Source organism: Zootoca vivipara, chromosome 1, assembly GCF_963506605.1.
Source record: "Zootoca vivipara chromosome 1, rZooViv1.1, whole genome shotgun sequence".
NCBI classification, from domain to species: domain Eukaryota; kingdom Metazoa; phylum Chordata; class Lepidosauria; order Squamata; family Lacertidae; genus Zootoca; species Zootoca vivipara.
Window position 1 is genome coordinate 50079805 of NC_083276.1, and position 16719 is coordinate 50096523.

A 16719-nucleotide genomic window follows, 5' to 3' on the forward strand; every position below is an offset into this window, starting at 1 on the left:
CTTTATCAAGCACTAATGTTTTTGCCACCTCTACAGGGAAAGTGACCGGGGAGAGGCATCCAAGTTCAGCTCTTCCAAAATGTGATGCCAAGACTAGCTTCTCCAATTCACACTTTAGGGCAGTCCAGTTGTGTCTCCTGTACCTGTGAATTGAATTTAAGTGCTACATAACCCCAAATGCTTAAAACCAGAAGCCTACAAAATGCCAGCTTTGAAGAGTGATTTCTCCCAAGCAATCAATTAGCATCCAAGTTTTGATCAGATTTAACAGCTTTAAAAAATAATAATAATAATCTAGATCTAGGGATCTAGATATACAAGACCTAATTACTTGCATGCTAATTTGATCAAGGATCACAGGGAAAAGACTATTCCTTCAGTAGCACCTTAAAGACCAACTAAGTTTATATTTTGGTATGAGCTTTCGTGTGCATGCACACTTCTTCAGATACACTAGAAACAGAAGTGTCAGACCCTATATATATACAGAGGGTGGTGGGGGTGGGTGGGAATGGGAGATGGGCTGATGGGAGTGGTAAAGCGAGTTTAACTTTATATAAATCTACCACAGGGCCTTTATAACCTCAAAATTCACCACCATCTAAAAAAAGAGGAAAGAATCAGCAAAGAGGGAAAAGACTGGCATTCATTAACAAGCAGTGCCCCTCACTAAGACATAGATGGTGTGTAACATGAGCTTCAGAGTTACCACAGCCCCAGACAGAAATGCTTCATCAATGCTTCCATTTCTGTTCCAGCAATTACAGGTGCCCTGGTTTTTCTCAGTCGTGTTAAGATAGGACAGCTGAACTGCAAGGATAGGAAGGGAGGTCTGATACTCCTCAAATGAGAAAGAGAAAAAGGAATATTTCTCTTGAATCTAAGGTCCTCTAAATATTCTACATAAACCCCACCACAGCTAGACCTGTAATTCAGGAATGGGCAAGGTATGTTTAGTATTAATTAATTCATGCTGGATTTATGTTGTGCTCTGACAAAAAATAGACTATACCCACCAAAATATTTTACATACAACCCATCCACACCACTGGTGCAGTTGCTTTCTATAAAAATCTCTGGGCAGAAGGTAGAAAACCAGCAGTGCGTTGAGAGAAGGGTACAACAGAGGACAAGATGGTTGGACAGTGTTCTCGAAGCTACCAACATGAGTCTGACCAAACTGCGGGAGACAGTGGAAGACAGGAGTGCCTGGCGTGCTCTGGTCCATGGGGTCAGGAAGAGTCGGACACGACTAAACGACAACAACGGATGACCAGAAGCAGATCAAGTGGACCCAGATTCTCACACTTGCTCCTATAAGAGTTTTATCCAGCCTTGTATTTTAAACATTCACGTGGTAGCAAGTAGCCTTTATAAGGCTGGTTTTAAGTGTATGGGTTTACCACCAGATTTAATACAGAATAGCTGCTACCATAACCACATGTTTCTATTCAGAAAGAGGTAACCAATTAGAACAATTTTTTTAAAAATCACAGATGAGCGAGTTTAACTTTATATAAATCTACCACAGGGCCTTTATAACCTCAAAATTCACCACCATCTAAAAAAAGAGGAAAGAATCAGCAAAGAGAGATTTCTGTGGACTTAGGCCCGAATTTCTACGGTAACTATCCATGGCAAAGTTCACAAACACTGTGAATCAAAATGAAAGTTTATTCAGGGAAAACATGAATTCATTTACATACAGTGCATTTGGTTGATATGACCATGATGGTCAAAACAAACAACAAACAGTACAATGCATTTTAGTTTGGTTAACCATTGATTTAACTTTTAGAGCCATCAACTGCCATATTATAGGAGAATGCCTAGGAATAAGGGCAGGCAGACTACAGATCACACCATTTTCAAGTAGGTCACAACAGAACTACCCATCCCTGGGTGTTTGGAGCACCCCCAGCATAGCTGATAATTGGGTGCAATTTTAGCCCTTGCTTCCCCTCTTTTTAATTATGTTCATTCTGTTCAAGGGTACCTTGAGAGGCATTCAAACTTGGCAAGGGGAATCCCAGAAGCACGTGTACACGTGCACACTGCTGGCCTGCATGCAAAACTAGATTCAAGCTGTAGCAAGAAGGAAGGCAAACAGCACTCGTGGTCAGCTCGGCCCAGAAAGTGGGGCTTCTGGCAGCGGCAACAGTAGTAGTGAGGACTTGCTAGCCATCCCCCATCAGTTGCCTACCTGCAATTAGGGTGGCATAAGGGCATTAGATCTGCTGGTCCCTCCAGCTTCTCCTGAAATGGCTTGGTCTGTGACTGGACCAGCAACATAACTGCAGCCAGTGAGCTCTTGTCCCAGTGGCAGTGGCAACGTGGGCCCCATGAAAGCAGCCCCCAAAGCAGTGAGGTTCAGCCTTAGGTGGCCTAGTAAGGCCAAATTCCTTTTTAAAAATTACTGTCTCCCTCAGAGAGAGAGAGCGCAAGCGAGTGTTACTCTGTCTTCCCATTCTCTCCAGTGTTTAAAGGAGATAATGTTTGCATGAATCCATGGTGAAATTTTGAATTTTGGTGCTGGAGGAGACTCTTGAGAGTCCCATGAACTGCAAGAAGATCAAACCTATCCATTCTGAAGGAAATCAGCCCTGAGTGCTCACTGGAAGGACAGATCGTGAAGCTGAGGCTCCAATACTTTGGCCACCTCATGAGAAGAGAAGACTCCCTGGAAAAGACCCTGATGTTGGGAAAGATGGAGGGCACTAGGAGAAGGGGATGACAGAGGACGAGATGGCTGGAAGGTGTTGTTGAAGCTACAAACATGAGTTTGACCAAACTGTGGGAGGCAGTGGAAGACAGGAGTGCCTGGCGTGCTCTGGTCCATGGGGTCACGAATAGTCGGACACGACTAAACAACAACAATGTGACTTGGCTTAATTTCTTGAGCAAACGTTTCTGCATACATTTTGAGATTTCTGCCATGGATTCTCTGATTGTCTTCAAAACTAGTCTAAGTCTCAGCTTTCTATAAAGTCTTCTAAATAACTCCTCAATAATATATTGCCTATACTTTGTAAAAATCCCATACACACTAATGGTGTGTGTATGTGTATTTCTATCAGCCCGTGCGTGGCTGAGCTCACCTGCTTGAGTTATCTGCTCTGCAGTGCACTTTTAGCTCTTCCTTTCTACTTGTGGCACTCTTGTAGCCTAGATTGTGTTAGCCACCACAAATCTTCCAATCATGGGAAGCTCGGTGTCAGGTCACTTGTCAGCATACACAAGAACTGTACACCAAGGGATTCCTGAACTGTGGTCATGGTGTGTCTGTGGATTTGTGGTTGAAGATGAAAGATGGCACAGCCATCGTATTAAATGTTAATTCTGGTTTTTAATTGTATTTATATCACTTCTTTTATTTCTGAATCACTCAGCATCCAGAACAGTGCACTACACTTGCTACAATAGGCAGAAAAATAATTAAGCAGTCCCCCAAGAATCTCAGCAATTTTCAAGTGATCTGTGAGACAAAAAAGGTAGGGAACCATGCTGTATACTAAAGAAAGAGTTTTCTGTGGGTTTACATTCCTATACTGTGTGACTTTTCCAGCTGAAAGACTCTGGGGCCCAGGTTTAGAAAAATAAAATCTCCAAACCTGAAATATCCCACTGTTGTCCAAGAAGCAACACAGAGATTACGAAGAGAGTCCCTATGGTATAGTGGTTAGAATGCCAGACTAGGACCTCAGATACCAGTGTTAAAATCCCCACTCTGCCATGAAGTTTACTGGGGGACCTTGCGCTAATCTCTCGCTCTCCCTAACCTACCTCACAGGATTGTTGTGAACATAATATGGCTAAGGAGAGAATCATGTATTTCACCTTCAGTTCCTTGGAGGAAAGGCAGGATATAAACGTAAGAGTTGTGTTTGAATATGAGATCAGTTTTTCCAGTTATGTTACACAGGGCTTGAGGGCAAACAGCACATTGGAAAGGACAACCCTAAGAACCATACAAATACAATAGTGTTCCTGGCAAGGATGTTTCTTCTTCCCTGATACCACCTCCTCCATTTCTGTCTCCCAGACAAATACCAACAGCCCAGTTCCTTCCAGGATTTAGGTGCCATGAGGGAATAGCAAGCTCAGTGTCACAATGAGGCAGAAGGCTATAGCCTTTGTTTTTGTAACCTCAACTAGTTTCAAAAGCTACTATTTCTTGTCAACAGGCAATAGCGCCCAGGGACATTTTGTGAAGCACTTGGTGGAGGCATGGGGTGGGTGAGGAGCTATTAACTTTTCCCACAAAAACGGGGGGGGGTGGAGACACACACACACTACAAACAGATATAACAACACTTTCATTTGTTGAATGAATGTGCTCAAGGATTAACCAGTGAGAAAGGAAAAATAGTTTTTGAGTGGTAAGAACAAGAGCAGCAATTGAAGTTCACAATGTTGCAATGCCGGTCAATGCTTTAAATGCTCCCCAAGACAAGCAATGTGAATAAGCAGGGACAACCCTTGAGCGCATCCTCCCGCACCTGCAAGTAACCATGACGCTCTACCTTCCTTCCTATTAATTCGCAGCACCCACCAGCTCTCGATACCGCGCGTTCAAAAACCCCAACACTGCAGGCTGGAATCCCGGGCTGCTAGTCTCATGTACACTGACGCTGAGAAGACGGGGAGCGGGCAGAGGAGAGGGGAATCAACTCCACTCCGGCTCCCGAGTACGGCTGGGCAGTTAACCGGATTGAAGAGGTCGCGCCAGGCGATCTCCACGACGCGCCCCAGGTGGGAATCGGGGCACCCCGGCGTCACCCAAGAACGGGGACCTGAGCCCCATTTTTTGGAGAGCTCCCCTTCCCGCTCACCTGCGGCCGAAGATCTTAAGCCCCGTAAACCTCTTCTTGCTGTGCCTCCGCGCGGGGACCTTCTCCGGCTCCGGACACATGGAGCTCTCCGAGCTAGCGGAGGACGGCGAGCTGGAGCAGGCGGTGGCCGCGGCGGCGGCACCACCACCACCGCCGGCAGCGCCGCCGCCGCCCAAGTCCCTCTCATTGCCCTCCTGCGGCTCCATGCGCCTGCCGGCTGCGCTGCTCGCTCACCTGCCCGGGAGGACGCCAGTCATTCCCGCGGGACAAGACGGCGGCGATCGGGCTCACAAGGAAGCGGAGGCGGAGGCAGCCTCTCGCCCGAGTCCATGAATCCGTGGCCAAGGCGGGCGAGAGGCGGAAAGCGCCGCCAGGCTGCTTCGTCCGGGGGCTAATCTGTGGGGCAGCTCCCTAAGAACAGCAGCAGCAGCAGTCAACTGGCGCGCCACAGCTTCGCGCGTCCCCGCGGTGGGCGCTGCATGCCCGGCTCAGCCCTCGGCTGCGATCCCCGGCGCGCCTCGTCGCGAAACTGGAGCGCTGCAGGAAGTATCAGCAGCAAGCAAGGTAAGCGCCCGAGGACCCCAGATAGCTGCCCGGGAAGCTGCCTCCTCGCAGCCCGCACACTCAGGCAAACGCAGACTGCCAGCTCCACCTGCTGTTCCCACGTGCGCACTGCATGCGCAGCAGCCGGCGGCAGAGCGAGGGGCGGGTCGGAATAACAGCAGCCGCGCAGGGAAGGCCTGGAGGAGCGCCCTCCCCTCCAGGCACCCGGCGGGAGAAATAGAACTGACACACGGGCATCTCTCTCCTCAAGAAAGACTAGGGGACAGATCTGGGTGCAGCGGGGCCTGAGCATCTGTAGGGGTTCGTTGCATCCGTGGGGGATCCGCAGGGCAGCGAGGGAATTCCATCTGGGATACTGGCCTAGGACTGGCGGGTTGGTGGCAGCGCCACGGAGTGACGAAGAAGTGCTTTTGCTCTAAGCATCTGGATTTGTCGGACCTAGCAGGGTGTTAAAATTGCCGGAAGAAATATCAACAACCTCAGATATGCAGATGACACAACCTTGTTGGCAGAAAGTGAGGAGGAATTAAAGATCCTTTTAATGAGGGTGAAAGAGGAGAGCGCAAAATATGGTCTGAAGCTCAACATAAAAAAAAACCAAGATCATGGCCACTGGTCCCATCACCTCCTGGCAAATAGAAGGGGAAGAAATGGAGGCAGTGAGAGGTTTTACTTTCTTGGGCTCCTTGATCACTGCAGATGGTGACAGCAGTCACGAAATTAAAAGACGCCTGCTTCTTGGGAGAAAAGCAATGACAAACCTAGACAGCATCTTAAAAAGCAGAGACATCACCTTGCCTACAAAGGTCCGTATAGTTAAAAGCTATGGTTTTCCCAGTAGTGATGTATGGAAGTGAGAGCTGGACCATAAAGAAGGCTGATCGCCGAAGAATTGATGCTTTTGAATTAGGGTGCTGGAGGAGACTCTTGAGAGTCCCATGGACTGCAAGAAGATCAAACCTATCCATTCTGAAGGAAATCAGCCCTGAGTGCTCACTGGAAGGACAGATCGTGAAGCTGAGGCTCCAATACTTTGGCCACCTCATGAGAAGAGAAGAATCCTTGGAAAATACCCTGATGTTGGGAAAGATGGAGGGCACAAGGAGAAGGGGACAACAGAGGACGAGATGGTTGGACAGTGTTCTCGAAGCTACGAACATGAGTTTGACCAAACTGCGGGAGGCAGTGCAAGACAGGAGTGCCTGGCGTGCTATGGTCCAAGGGGTCACGAAGAGTCGGACACGACTAAACAACAACAGCAGGGTGTTATCACCGCCGCTGCTAATGGGAGCCTGTCGGCTCATTTGCAATGTCAAGCCACGTGCCTGAACAGAGCAAACAGATTGCAATACTTTATAGAGAATGGAAGCTAGAAAGAGAATATGTACTCAAACAAACAAAAAGTTTCATTCGGTTTGGACCAAAAACACAAAGCTAAGCATGAATCAGGGGGTGCCAACTTGAATAGAATATTGTGCCCCACATACACACACTATTTGAATGGGAATGCACATCAACTTTGTGGGTGTCCAGCCCCCTGAAATATTTTAATGTGGGGGCTGAAGCCCCCACGGCCCATAAAATTGACTCCTAGGGCATGAATGCCTCATTGCAGACAAGGACTTTTGGCGCTGGTGATCACCTACATGCAAAGGCACTTGGTATCAGTTAAATAAAAAAACTCCTTCAGTAGCACCTTAAAGACCAACGAAGTTTATATTTTGGTATGAGCTTTCGTGTGCATGCACACTTCTTCAGATGAATAGGTATCAGTTAGCTATGGAATCATAGAATCATAGAGTTGGAAGAGACCACAAGGGCCATCCAGTCCAACCCCCTGCCAAGCAGGAAACACCATCAGAGCATTCTTGACATATGGCTGTCAAACCTCTGCTTAAAGACCTCCAAAGAAGGAGACTACACCACACTTCTTGGCAGCAAATTCCACTGTCGAACAGCTCTTACTGTCAGGAAGTTCTTCCTAATGTTTAGGTGGAATCTTCTTTCTTGTAGTTTGAATCCATTGCTCCGTGTCCGCTACTCTGGAGCAGCAGAAAACAACCTTTCACCCTCCTCTATATGACATTCTTTTATATATTTGAACATGGCTATCATATCACCCCTTAACCTTCTCTTCTCCAGGCTAAACATACCCAGCTCCCTAAGCCGTTCCTCATAAGGCATCGTTTCCAGGCCTTTGACCATTTTGGCTGCCCTCTTCTGGACACGTTCCAGCTTGTCAGTATCCTCCTTGAACTGTGGTGCCCAGAACTGGACACAGTATTCCAGGTGAGGTCTGACCAGAGCAGAATAAAGTGGTACTATTACTTCCCTTGATCTAGACACTATACTCCTATTGATGCAGCCCAGAATTGCATTGGCTTTTTTAGCTGCTGCATCACACTGTTGACTAATGTCAAGTTTGTGGTCTACCAGGACTCCTAGATCCTTTTCACACGTACTGCTCTCAAGTCAGGTGTCTCCCATCCTGTATTTGTGCCTTTCAATTTTTTTGCCCAAGTGTAGTACTTTACATTTCTCCTTGTTAAAATTCATCTTGTTTGCTTTGGCCCAGTTGTCTAATCTGTTAAGGTCATTCTGAAGTGTGATTCTGTCCTCTGGGGTATTAGCCACCCCTCCCAATTTGGTGTCATCTGCAAACTTGCTCAGGATGCCCTCAAGCCCATCATCCAAGTCATTGATAAAGATGTTGAATAAGACTGGGCCCAAGACAGAACCCTGTGGCACCCCACTAGTCACTACTCTCCAGGATGAAGAGGAGCCATTGATGAGCACCCTTTGGGTTCGGTCAGTCAGCCAGTTACAAATCCACTGAATGGTAGCATTGTCTAGCCTGCATTTTACCAGCTTCTTTACAAGAATATCATGGGGCACCTTGTCAAAGGCCTTGCTGAAATCAAGATAGGCTATATCCACAGCATTCCCTTCATCTACCAGGCTTGTAATTCTGTCAAAAAATGAGATCAGATTAGTCTGACATGACTTATTTTTCAGAAACCCATGCTGACTTTTAGTGATCACAGCGTTCCTTTCTAGGTGCTCACAGACCGTTTGCTTAATGATTTGTTCTAGAATCTTTCCTGGTATTGATGTCAGGCTGACTGGGCGGTAATTGTTTGGGTCCTCTCTTTTCCCCTTTTTGAAAATAGGGACAACATTTGCCCTCCTCCAGTCTGCTGGGACTTCGCCTGTTCTCGAGGAATTCTCAAAGATTATTGCCAGTGGTTCTGAAATCACCTCTGCCAGTTCTTTTAATACTCTTGGATCATAGAATCATAGAGTTGGAAGAGACCACAAGGGCCATCCAGTCCAACCCCCTGCCGAGCAGGAAACACCATCAAAGCATTCTTGACATATGTAGTTCATCTGGCCCTGGAGACTTGAATACATCTAAATTAGCCAAGTATTCTTGTATTACCTCCTTACTTATTCTGGGCTGTGTTTTCCCCTGCTGAATCATCTCCATATTCTTCAGGTCGGGCATTATCCCTGCAAAGCAATTTGAGGTCTCCCCCATGAGCCAGGACTTGGCTTGTTTGGTTTGTGCCTCCATTGGTGAAAACGACAGACATCAAGTGTCTCCAAGCAAATTTTCACATTTTGTGTATTTCCCCACTGCTGCCTTTAGCCTAAGCTGCCCTCTGTAATTCCTGGAGCCTAGCCTTCAGCCTTTTGTGAGTGCAATGTGGAACATTATGAACGAGCCAGGGTGCAACTTCCTCCTAGAGGCTTCACTATACTGCTTCTCTTGGATTCCTCCCTGGAATTTCCAGATTAGATTAGACAAATAGGACCTGCAACAACAAAAAAAATTAAGTGTACTGGTGACTTCCTAGCAGGGTTCCTGCCAGCCATCAAGTAATGTTCTCCTCCAGAATGCTGTGTTGCATTCTATTTCACTCTGCACCACCACCACCACGTTTTTTTTCTTTTCTTTTCTGACTGACGCTCAGCATTCCATGGATACCAAGAATGCTCAGTCACCATGGGGCTGTTCTTTAAAGGTGTGCCCCATTAATTGTGGTATTTTAAAAAGGGTTTTCAGTTGGTTGGTACTTCTGCAATGCTTGGGGTACATAAAACACAGGAAGCTACATTATACTGAATGAGACAATTGGTCCATCTAGCTCAGTATTGACCACATTGACTTGGTAGCATTTTTCCAGGGCTTCAGGAGGGAGTCTCTCCCAGCCCAATCTAGACAGGGCTTGAACCGGGGACCTTCTGCATGCAAAGCAGAGGCTCTAGCACTGAGCTAAGGGCCTCCCTCCAAATATACCAGTCATTCTGATACTACTACTTGTTTTTCTGTGGTTCTGTTTTGGCTTCATTTCTGTTGACACATTTAATTTCACTAACATGGAAATGATTATATTTGCATTCCTATCTTCTTCAAAAACCTCAACTCTTTTGATTAATTATCTTTCTCTTTGGAGTTACACTTGTGTGCATCTATTTTGCCTTACGTTGTGGCAGTTCTTCGTGGCAGCAGGGCTGTATTTGAGCAGCACAAATCCCAGCTAAGGCTTACGATCACAGTCTCACTATAAATATTGGAATAGGACAGAACAAATTGCCCACAACATAACAAATTGTGGCCCACAAAACATTAGCTTGTTAACTTCCTGCTCGTGGCAGGAAGAATGCTTGTGACTTGCATGTGGAAACATCTTGAGGGAGTCACAACAGAAGTCTGATACAGCAAGTTTGGTTCCTAGCTGTATCAGAGAAGCTGGCACAAAAAAATCACTTGTTCAAGGGCTAAACAAAGCAAGACACATTCTATTCAGTGTGGTTTAATTTTCTTTTGTTAGGGGCAGATGGGACTCGTTCTCATCTTCTCTGTAATGGAATGCCCTCCCATCAGATGTCCAACAGATAAACAACTATATGACTTTTAGAAGAAATCTGAAGTATAGGGAAGTTTTTAATGTTTGGTGTTTTATTTTGCTGGAAGTCGCCCACAGTGGCTAGAGCAATCCAGTCAGATGGGCAGATGATGATGATGATGATTATTATTATTATTAAAAGATCTGTAGCATAATAGGCCCTTTATCTTGCACAAAGCCCACACCCCCTGCTTTGTAATCTCTTAAACTGTGAGGCTGGATATCTGGTTCCTGACTGACACAGCCAATACAGCTTTGCTTCAACTGAAAATAATAATAATAATAATAATAATAATAATAATAATAATAATAATTTATTATTTATACCCCGCCCATCTGGCTGGGTTTCCCCAGCCACTCTGGGTGGCTTCCAACAGAAAAATAAAATAAAATAATCGATTAAACATTAAAAGCCTTCAGATGTCTTCTAAAAATCTGGTAGCTGTTTTTCTCTTTGACATCTGATGGGAGGGGAATTCCACAGGGCAGGTGCCACTACCGAGAAGGCCCTCTGCCTGGTTCTGGGCAGAACAATGGGGGTGGAGATGCTCCTTCAGGTATACTGGATCGAGGCCATATGCTCAATATGTGCTCATTTAATAAAATAAAATAAAATTGTTTGGGTTCTTCCAAGGACTACATGAGTTATATTTGATCTAAGATTTATTTTACATAGTATAGTTTCATTGAAAGCCTTAAAAAAAAAGTTGGCACAACCCTAGTATGTGTTTTGACAGCTTATGCACATGGAACCTGGCAAGAAAAGAAGGTCACCTGGTCCAGCCCACTAAGTCTTCCCAAGGGGAAAATAATCTTATACGGAGTGCAGAACTATTACTGTACCCAAGTTTACAAATTTCCAGTAGATCTCTTACCCAGTGTTATAAATCTCTGCTGCCTCAGAGGTCCTATAAGTGTAAGACCAAGCAGCATGAGGACACCACTTGGATTTAGAAAGAGTTTAGGTGCTTCAAGCAAAAAGCCAGGAAAAGAAAGATGGAGAGGGGTGGGAATCCCGAGTTAACCACTGAACAGTATTGGGGGGAAATGTATATCCCCAAATATGGGCCTTAGAAAACAAGGCCAGTGGAAGTGATGGTATTCCAGCTGAACTATTTAAAATTTTAAAAGATGATGCTGTTAAGGTGCTACACTCAATATGCCAGCAAGTTTGGAAAACTCAGCAGTGGCCAGAGGATTGGAGAAGATCAGTCTACTTCCCAATCCCAAAGAAGGGCAGTGCCAAAGAATGCTCCAAGTACCGCACAATTGTGCTCATTTCACACGCTAGCAAGGTTATGCTTAAAATTCTACAAGGCAGGCTTAGGCAGTATGTGGACCGAGAACTCCCAGAAGTGCAAGCTGGATTTCGAAGGGGCAGAGGAACGAGAGACCAAATTGCAAACATGCGCTAGATTATGGAGAAAGCTAGAGAGTTCCAGAAAAACATCTACTTCTGCTTCATTGACTATGCAAAAGCCTTTGACTGTGTCGACCACAGCAAACTATGGCAAGTTCTTAAAGAAATGGGAGTGCCTGATCACCTCATCTGTCTCCTGAGAAATCTCTATGTGGGACAAGAAGCTACAGTTAGAACTGAATACGGAATAACTGATTGGTTCTAAATTGGGAAAGGAGTACGACAAGGCTCCCTGCTTATTTAACTTATATGCAGAATTCATCATGTGAAAGGCTGGACTGGATGAATCCCAAACTGGAATTAAGATTGCCGGAAGAAATATCAACAACCTCAGATATGCTGATGACACAACCTTGATGGCAGAAAGTGAGGAGGAATTAAAGAACCTTTTAATGAGGGTGAAAGAGGAGAGCGCAAAATATGGTTTGAAGCTAAACATCAAAAAAACTAAGATCATGGCCACTGGTCCCATCACCTCCTGGCAAATAGAAGGGGAAGAAATGGAGGCAGTGAGAGATTTTACTACTGCAGATGGTGACAGCAGTCCTGAAATTAAAAGACGCCTGCTTCTTGGGAGAAAAGCAATGACAAACCTAGACAGCATCTTAAAAAGCAGAGACATCACCTTGCCGACAAAGGTCCGTATAGTTAAAGCTATGGTTTCCCCGGTAGTGATGTATGGAAGTGAGAGCTGGACCATAAAGAAGGCTGATCGCCGAAGAATTGATGCTTTTGAATTATGGTGCTGGAGGAGATTCTTGAGAGTCCCATGGACTGCAAGAAGATCAAACCTATCCATTCTGAAGGAAATCAGCCCTGAGTGCTCACTGGAAGGACAGATCCTGAAGCTGAGGCTCCAATACTTTGGCCACCTCATGAGAAGAGAAGACTCCCTGGAAAAGACCCTGATGTTGGGAAAGATGGAGGGCACAAGGAGAAGGGGACGACAGAGGACGATATGGTTGGACAGTGTTCTCGAAGCTACCAACATGAGTCTGACCAAACTGCGGGAGGCAGTGCAAGACAGGGGTGCCTGGCATGCTATGGTCCATGGGGTCACAAAGAGTCGGACACAACTAAATGACTAAATAACAACAAATGGTAGCCACTTCCACTCAGGCTACCCTCAAAGACTTTTGAAGCAGCAAATGTTCTTATAATAATTGTATTATTTATATGCCACCCATTAACATAGCCAAAGCCAGATTATGCATGGTGCAATTGGAGTGATTGCCCCCGGGGCTGTGCCTTTTATTTATTTATTATTATTATTATTATTATTATTATTATTATTATTATTATTATTATTTTAAGTAAGTCTCTAACCCTTCCAGAAGGCAAGTTATTAATCAAAATGTGCAACCTGACTGCAGGTGAAGAGTTTCCCGAAGTCAGGGACACAGATTTTGCATTGCTGTGTTTCATCATGCCACTGCTTTTAAAATCCTTGCCATTTCATAGGACAGAGCAGAAGGAATCGTACTCAAGTTATCCTTGCAGCTTGCCCAGACCAATTCTGTTGTTCTCGGGGAGCATTCAACTAAGAAACCATTCCATCTGCATGAGTGCTCTCAAGGGGATATATTCAGACATCTTCAGTGGGTCACAGGGTATGTGGGGGCGGGGGGGGGGGAGATGCAGTACAGTGTGGTAGCAGAGTGGAACGTATGGAGGGAACAGCAACACATGTTTGTGGCTAGACATTCCCCTCTCCCATTGCTTTTTGCTCTGAAGAGTTTCTTGCTGTCTGTTTTGCTTTTCCCCCTCTCACCTAGATCTGGTATTCAAAGGCCTACCATTCTGTGGTTTTAGAAATGGAAAGCTACGTACCACTTTGCCATATCACTCAACATGCAGACTATTTATGCTCGCCAAGGGAGATGGTGACTTCACCTAGGAAACCCACACCTGTTCCCTGGATATGGGAGCAGCTGTCAACATCATCACTCCCTCAAACCCACACAACACACACACACCTCTTTTTCCCCCTTTTTTGCAAAGCAAATGAACTTCACAGCCAGCTCCTTCCTTCTCCTTGAGCTTTCACACATCAGCTCACTGGGAGCCCAGCACAGAAGCAAGCCAGGCCAGCTCAATACATTTTGCTGCATGAGGCAAAGGGTAAGATAGCAGCGCGATCACACACGCACACGCGCGCACACACATACACTATTCCATGTACAGAAGCCAACTAGGCAGGCAGCTAGATCTTACTTTCAATACTGGCAATGGGCTAGCACCCTCTACAGCACCCAAGAGCAGCACGCTAGTGTCAAAGGTGCAGAGCAGATTGTGTGGCCCCCTCATCTCGGTCCACTCCCCGCCCCTCAGCATCTGCCACCCGAGGTGACTGTCACACAACATTTACATGCCACTTGTTGATACCTCTCAAAGCAGTTCACAGAAATAATAATACCATTTCATCAGTAAAAATGTTCTGCCTGACAACAGTGTGAGCCCTGGGTGGGAGCAAGTTTGGAGAGCATCCCTGGGGGAGGGGAGAGAGGTCATTGATGGAACGCTTCCAGTTCCAACCACAAAAAAGTGGCGGGGGTGGGGAGCCCAAAACACACCCTCCTTACTCCAAAACATCAGTATCTAGGAAGAAATGAGGATATCCCCTTTGCAAGCTCCATCATGACAATGACTTCTGGAGGGGGAAACATTCAGGATTCCTGGAACCGCATTTGCTCGTTCTCCCCACCCCACCCCCCACCAATTTCCTCTCCTCTCAGGACACCCTGCATCCTAGCAGCCACTCGGATATATGTTAAAGCCATTAGCACCAGGAGGAGGAGCAGCGTGGCCGCCTTGTCCCCTGCTCCACACAGGCCTCCCTTCCTCCACGCAGGCGGCGAATGGCCCCAAGGGGAGGAAGGGATTCCATGGCAAAGGCCCTTTCCCTCCACAATAGCAGGATGTAAACAACAGCTCTCCGTGCGAGAGACCAGGGCGTCAGCCCAGACGGCGAGAGGAAATCAGCAGAGTCCCAGCCTGGCCGGCCGGCAGTACCTGGCGGCGGTGCTTTTCCCGGGGGGGCTCCGCGGGACATCCCACGACCGGTGCCACCACATCTGCCCTTCGGGGACGGGCAGGTCCTCCTCAGACCACCTCGGACCTCCTCTGCGCCGCCTCGCCGCCCCTCTTCCCGCGGCCGGGCTGCGGAGTCATTCCCGACAGGGCAGACCCTCGCCAGCAGCTCCTTGCCATCAGGTCCGCAGCGCGGGGCACACTGGCTTTGTTCGCGCGCTCTCTCTCCACCCTGTTCCTCTTTTTATGGGCTTCCTGAAAGGGTAGCAGGCAGCCTGAGACGGCCGCCGCCGCCGCCGCTGCACTACGCTGTGCAAAGCATACACGCGCACCGATTCCCAGCCTTGAGCAGCCCACGTTGCTTCTCTCAGGCGAGAGAAGCCTCGACTCTGAAGCCTCTCTGCTCAGACTTGGGCAAGTGGCAACAAGTTCCCGTCCTACAAGTCTCTCTCGGGTGGCGAGAATTCTCCCTCAGGGCAGAAGCGCCTCCTTACGACAGCGGAGGAAACTCCTCACAGGGTTCCCCGCGTTGGGAAATGGCCATCTGAATGCGTTAGGTCAGCTACTCTGGGAACAACCAGAAACACGCTCGCTCCCCTTTCTAGCCCTTGTCCTGCTAACCAATGAAAGGCGTCGGCGTACTAAACACTTTGACCTAAGACGTTTGGCTGCCTGGTGGGGGGGGGGCAGCAAAGAGCACCCCTTCTCAGCACCGGATTTAGGGTGGGGTGGGGTGGGGCAGATCCCCTGCACAGGGTGCCAAGCCGAAGGGGCTCAAAACTGAGAAGATGCATAATTGAGAAGATCCATTTGGGGACGCCAAAGTTTGGCCTCGCACAGTGTGGGGAAATAGATCTTTTGGGCCTGATTTGTTAATCTTGATGAGTAACTGCTGGGATCATAGCTGTCAAGTTTTCCCTTTTCTCCTGAGGAAGCCTATTCAGCATAAGGGAATTTCCCTTTAAAAAAGGGAGAACTTGGCAGCTATGGCTGGGATTCCTGAGTAGGCTACTGAAGCTGAGCACAGGTGTCCCTTATTAGGCCTTCAAGGCTAAGGCTCATGAGAGTGGGGTGATCCAAAAACCATGATGGGAGGGGTGAGTGCTCATTATCTGTAAAGCTATACCAATTAAGTCCTATGATTGGGCATATCAAGTCTTATGATTTTGGTCAGTTTTGCTTAAACTCAGGGTTTGGGCTATTGTAAGACACCTCTCGGGACGCGGGTGGCACTGTGTGTTAAACCACAGAGTCTAAGGCTTGCTGATCAGAAGGTTGGTGGTTCAAATCCCCGGGAAGGGGTGAGCTCCCGTTGCTTGGTCCCAGCTCCTGCCAACCTAGCAGTTTGAAAGCACGCCAAAGTGCCAGTAGATAAATAGGTACCGCTAGAGCGGGAAGGTAAACGGCGTTTCCATGTGCTGCTCTGGTTCGCCAGAAGCAGCTTTGTCATGCTGGCCACATGACCTGGAAGCTGTACGCTGGCTCCCTTGGCCAAAAGCGCAAGATGAGTGCCGCAACCCCAGAGTTGGTCACGACCGGACCTAATGGTCAGGTGTCCCTTTACCTTTACCTTTTAAGACACCTCTCATCCTGCAATGATCACTGCTACCGGTCATGCTGCCAAACTGAATTCTGTTCTATACTCAGGAACCTCTTGCTCAACTTGCACCACCTTGAGTGCTAGCTAATTAATAACCAGACAAGACAGTCTTGTTGGTTTCTTTGTTTCAGAGTAGCTTTAACTTGTGTTGTCATTTGAAGCCTTTTTCTTCGATGAACCTTGTCTCCACCCCCACCGTTCAGCCCGGACACTGAGATCCAGCGGCGAGGGCCTTCTGGCGGTTCCCTCATTGCGAGAAGTGAGGTTACAGGAAACCAGAGAGAGGGCCTTCTCGGTAGCAGCACCCTCCCTGTGGAACGCCCTTCCATCAGATGTCAAGGAAATAAGCAGCTATCCTAATTT

The 16719-nt window shown here is 47.2% G+C and overlaps 1 protein-coding gene across 6 annotated transcripts in view; it reads right to left on the reverse strand.

Moving 5' to 3' along the window:
- The window catches only part of DGKZ (diacylglycerol kinase zeta), a 142893-nt gene that overhangs the window by 100252 nt on the left and 25922 nt on the right, over positions 1 to 16719 (reverse strand). For 2 of the 6 annotated variants that reach the window (XM_060274559.1, XM_035115440.2), the window contains exon 1: positions 4833 to 5343. The exons of 1 other annotated variant lie outside the window; for it this stretch is intronic. In XM_060274559.1, the coding sequence (XP_060130542.1) occupies positions 4833 to 5038 (206 nt within the window). In that variant the 5' untranslated portion in view covers positions 5039 to 5343. Of the gene's footprint in view, positions 1 to 4832; positions 5344 to 14738; positions 15325 to 16719 lie in introns of those variants that run through there. 3 more of the 6 variants (XM_035115448.2, XM_035115456.2, XM_035115464.2) reach the window with 3 other exon arrangements.